Genomic DNA, 4,884 nt, shown 5'->3' on the forward strand with positions numbered 1-4,884 from the left:
AGCTTTCAGGATTCCTCCCTTTATCAAGTCCAAGAGACAAGGACTAATGATCAAAGGACTTTATAAATTATCAGGGAGGAATCCCAAAAGTTTGTCTCTACAAAATTCTGTTAGTCCAATAGAAAAGGTATTACAATCTGCATCACTGGACTAATACGGCTACTCACATTTACTATTCAGATATACACATACCTGAAGATGGTTTAGAACCCTGTGATGTCACACATGCTTGTGATGATGTCACCGTAAGCTGTACAAGGAGGTGCGCGCCGGCTGCAGTCTCTTCAGTGTGTTTTGCATTTACAACCTGTGGTGCAAAGTGTTTGTTAGAGAGTTTCTATTTGAGATAGAGAATTCAAGATTTTGACCGTTCCTTGTCTGAAGAGAGAACCACAAGGTAAGTCTCAGCCTCTTCTATTCATACATACACAGGGCTTTTTGTTTGACAGTTTTTTTTTTATTGTTGTTGCTTTTTTTTAGCAAAAAAAACCAAGAAATTAATTTCCAAAAGAATTAACAAAAGTTATATTTCTCATAGCATTGTGACAATACTTGGCTTAGGCATTAAACATAATAAAACGCACAGATAGTATCATGTCCAGAGCTTTTTCTTGCAAAACTGCTAAAATGCAATTATGCCCAAAAAAGCTCCCAAGAAAAAGAGTCCTAATTCATGATGTTCTAAAAGATATAAGTCTATGAGAAAGATTTGGTGGAGTAGTAAAAGAATAACAGAAAGATTAGGGCAGAAATATAATATTATATAATAGAATTCTGTGTGTACTAACAATAGAAATACTCTGGGTACTCCGAAAGGGAACATTTTCAAATCAACTAGTGGCAGAAAGTCATATAGGGGACGGATAGATCCCAATGAGGTGGGGTAGGTTCATTATTAGTAAATGTACATAGCAGGATAGCCCAATTGTATCTACAGTATGAAGTTCACATGGCCCAGTGACAAAACAGCCAAGCCCTTATTATCCACCATTACTGGGACAGATTCAGGGTTATCAGATATTACTATGACCGGAGAGGTTCAGGGTTATCAGATATTACTAGGACCGGACAGGTTCAGGGTTATCAGATATTTCTAGGACCGGACAGGTTCAGGGTTATCAGATATTACTAGGACCGGACAGAATCAGGGTTATCAGATATTACTAGGACCGGACAGGTTCAGGGTTATCAGATATTACTAGGACCGGACAGGTTCAGGGTTATCAAATATTACTAGGACCGGACAGGTTCAGGGTTATCAGATATTACTAGGAGAGGACAGGTTCAGGGTTATCAGATATTACTAGGACCGGACAGGTTCAGGGTTATCAGATATTATAGGACCGGGCAGGTTCAGGGTTATCAGATATTACTAGGACCGGACAGGTTCAGGGTTATCAGATATTATTAGGACCGGACAGGTTCAGGGTTATCAGATATTACTAGGACCAGACAGGTTCAGGGTTATCAGACATTGGTAACCTCAGGGAAGACGTCTCCATATAAAACACTTATAGAGAAGCGTCTTCTTCTGAGGCTGCGATGGTCTTAGTGTTATCTTGTGGTTCTGTGCTGGACATTTCTGCTCTGTATGAAGGATCTATTGTATAATGACAAGAATGATGACATGTTGTCTAATGTGTTCACTTATCTCTCTCTCTCTCTAGTGTTTTCAGGCTCTGACCTGTGACCATGGCCTCTCCACAAGACCCATTGCTGAAGGAGGAGGAAGAAGCAATGGAGGACCATAGTGATATGGATGTAGAAAAGGGCGATATCCCTGAGAGGCAGAACCTGCCATCTCTAAGCGTGATGTCCACCGCACGTTCCATCATCACCGTAGTGATCCTCGCCTTTGTTAATTTGCTCATCTATGCAAATCGCTCCAGCGTGGCGGGGGTGCTGCCTTATATACAGAAAGCATATGACACCAATGCTAGTCTGTCCGGCTTATTGAATACATTGTTCATTGGAAGCTACGTGCTGGTCGCACCAATTGCCGGATATTTGGGCGACCACTGTAATAAGAAATATACTGTTTGCGCAGGAGTCATCGTTTGGCTGAGCATGACACTTACCCTGTCATTCATCCCTGACGGGTATTTCCTGCTCTTCCTGCTGACGAGTGGACTGGTTGGAGCCGGAGAGGCGACTTTCTGCACCATCGCCCCCTCCATCATTGCAGACCTTTTTACAAGTGACCAGCGGACCCGCATGCTGAACGTGTTTTACTCCGTCATACCTGTGGGCTGCGGACTAGGATACATCATCGGGCCCAAAGTGACTGATGCAGCAAGGGGCGATTGGCACTGGGCATTTCGGGTCACCCCTGGCCTGGGCCTCATAGCTGTGGCTTTGATGATTTTGGTCACAAAGGAGCTTCCAAGAATGACTACAAACGGGAAGAAGAACAACAAATCCCAGAAGTTTGCCAAATGGGCGACAGATCTGAAAAAACTATTTAAAAATCGAAGCTTCATGTTAACCACCATGGGATCGACGGCTGTATCCTTCATAGTGGGAGCCATAGGTGTATGGGGTCCGTCATACCTGACCCACGCACGAACACTCCTACAAGAGAAGGACCCTTGCCGTGCTGAACCGTGTGACTATCACGACATCCTAATATTTGGTGTGGTTACAGTCGTTTCCGGCATTCTGGGAGTTGTAGCAGGGACGGAGATAAGTAAAAGATATCGCAAATCCAACCCACGGGCGGACCCGCTTGTGTGTGGATGCGCGATGATGCTCTCCGCCCCTTTTCTTCTGTTGGCATTGACTTTTGGCAACATCAGCCTCGTTGCAACCAACATCTTCATCTTCATCGGAGAGACACTTCTGTCAGTAAATTTCACCCTCATATCTGACATTATACTAAAAGTAGTAACTCCGTGGAGGAGATCTTCAGCCCTGGCCGTGCAGATGACAATCTATCACCTCCTAGGTGATGCCGGCAGCCCGTACCTCATCGGCCTGATATCTGACACCTACGAACGAGGATATGCCAAATCCCCTCTTCTGAAATACCGCAGCCTGGAGTATGCCCTCATGACCTGCACTATAATGGCAGTCATCGGAGGGGCCTTCTTCATGGCCACGGCCCTATATATAGAGAGGGACGAAAAAGAAGCAGAGATGGAATCAGAACCTCCGTCATCCTCCTCCTCCTCACTGCTTCCTGCCGATGAGGACCGCGCTTCAGACTGAGGAAAAGTCATTGCTTACCTTTATCTCGTTTACTTCATTAAAAAAAAATTAAGAAAAGAATAACTGCATTTGTTCTATGTTCCACTTTACACCTTATTCTCTACGCAGGGGCGGACACAGACAGCAGAGGGCCCTTGTGCAAAGAATGTGCCTGTGCCCCCCCCAAAAAAACATCAATTGTTCAGCACCCCCCCTCCATGTGTCACTTACTCAGGTGGACCCCCATATGTCACTTGCTGTATAAGTTTCTAATTATTTATTAAGGCCTACCATATGCCGTAGCTCATTTAAGCCCCCCCACATTAGGTAGCATAGTTTCCCCACATTAGGTAGCACAGATTCCCCACATTAGGTAACATAGTTTCCCGACATTAGGTAGCATAGTTTCCCCACATTAGGTAGCACAGATTCCCCACATTAGGTAACATAGTTTCCCCACATTAGTTAGCATAGCTTACCCACATTAGGTAGCATACTTTCCCCACATTAGGTAGCATAGTTTCCCCACGTTAGGTAGCACAGATTCCCCACATTAGGTAACATAGTTTCCCCACATTAGGTAGCATAGATTCCTCACATTAGGTAGCCATAGCCCCCCCAAACACACAGACAGACACACACAGAGACACACTTACCTGCCCTGCACAGCGCTTCTCCTCTCCGGCAGCGGCCTGACGAGTGACGTCACTGACGTCCTCCTGAGCGGGTCTGCAGAAGTACGTCACTTGTGCGACGTCCCTCATCAGACCCCGGTCGGCCGGAGGCAGACTCACTGTCTAAAGTGCCCGCTGCGCTATTATACCCCGCAGCTGCTTTATAACAGTGAGCAGCCGCGGCGCCAACCCTACCATGAACCTATTAGGCACAAAAAAAAAGGGGGCAGCAAAATGCCGCCCCTGAAAAGTGCCACCTGGTACTTATGGTCCCACCGGGTCCCATGGTAGGGCCGACCAGAGGCGGCTCTAGACTTTGTGAGGCCTTAGGCGAAACTTGAACATGAGGCCCTGCTTTATTTTCTGCTGAAATTACATGGTGGTCCGGCTGTGAGATGGTTATACTGTGACATCACTTTGTATTATCCCTGTACTGTGACATCACTGTGTATTATCTCTGTACTGTGCCATCACTCTGTGTATTATCCCTGTAATGTGACATCACTGTGTATTAACTCTGTACTGTGCCATCACTGTGTATTATCTCTGTACTGTGACGTCACTGTGTATTATCTCTGTACTGTGCCATCACTCTGTGTATTATCCCTGTATTGTGACATCACTGTGTGTATTATCCCTGTACTGTGACATCACTGTGTATTATCCCTGTACTGTGACATCACTGTGTGTATTATCCCTGTACTGTGACATCACTGTGTATTATCTCTGTACTGTGCCATCACTCTGTGTATTATCCCTGTACTGTGACATCACTGTGTGTATTATCCCTGTACTGTGACATCACTGTGTATTATCTCTGTACTGTGACATCATTGAGTATTGTCCCTGTACTGTGACATCACTGTGTGTATTATCCCTGTAATGTGACATCACTGTGTATTATCCCTGCACTGTGACATCACTCTGTATATTATCCCTGTACTGTGACATCACTCTGTATATTATCCCTGTACTGTGACATCACTGTGTGTATTATCCCTGTACTGTGACATCACTGTGTATT

At 45.1% G+C, this 4,884-nt stretch overlaps 1 protein-coding gene across 1 annotated transcript; it reads left to right on the forward strand.

Moving 5' to 3' along the window:
- Positions 1-282: 282 nt before the first annotated feature.
- LOC130277656 (protein spinster homolog 1-like) lies at positions 283-3,256 on the forward strand. The gene is made up of 2 exons (XM_056528385.1): positions 283-397; positions 1,668-3,256. The coding sequence occupies exon 2, from the start codon at positions 1,693-1,695 to the stop codon at positions 3,205-3,207; it is 1,515 nt and encodes a 504-aa protein (XP_056384360.1). The 5' UTR covers positions 283-397; positions 1,668-1,692; the 3' UTR covers positions 3,208-3,256.
- The last annotated feature ends 1,628 nt before the right edge of the window (positions 3,257-4,884 follow it).

Source organism: Hyla sarda, chromosome 6 (genome assembly GCF_029499605.1).
Source record: "Hyla sarda isolate aHylSar1 chromosome 6, aHylSar1.hap1, whole genome shotgun sequence".
NCBI classification, from domain to species: domain Eukaryota; kingdom Metazoa; phylum Chordata; class Amphibia; order Anura; family Hylidae; genus Hyla; species Hyla sarda.

What these genes read in the sequence shown, in the direction of transcription:
- LOC130277656 (XM_056528385.1), top strand. Translation starts at nt 1,693, where the DNA reads ATGGCCTCTCCACAAGACCCATTGCTGAAGGAGGAGGAAGAAGCAATG.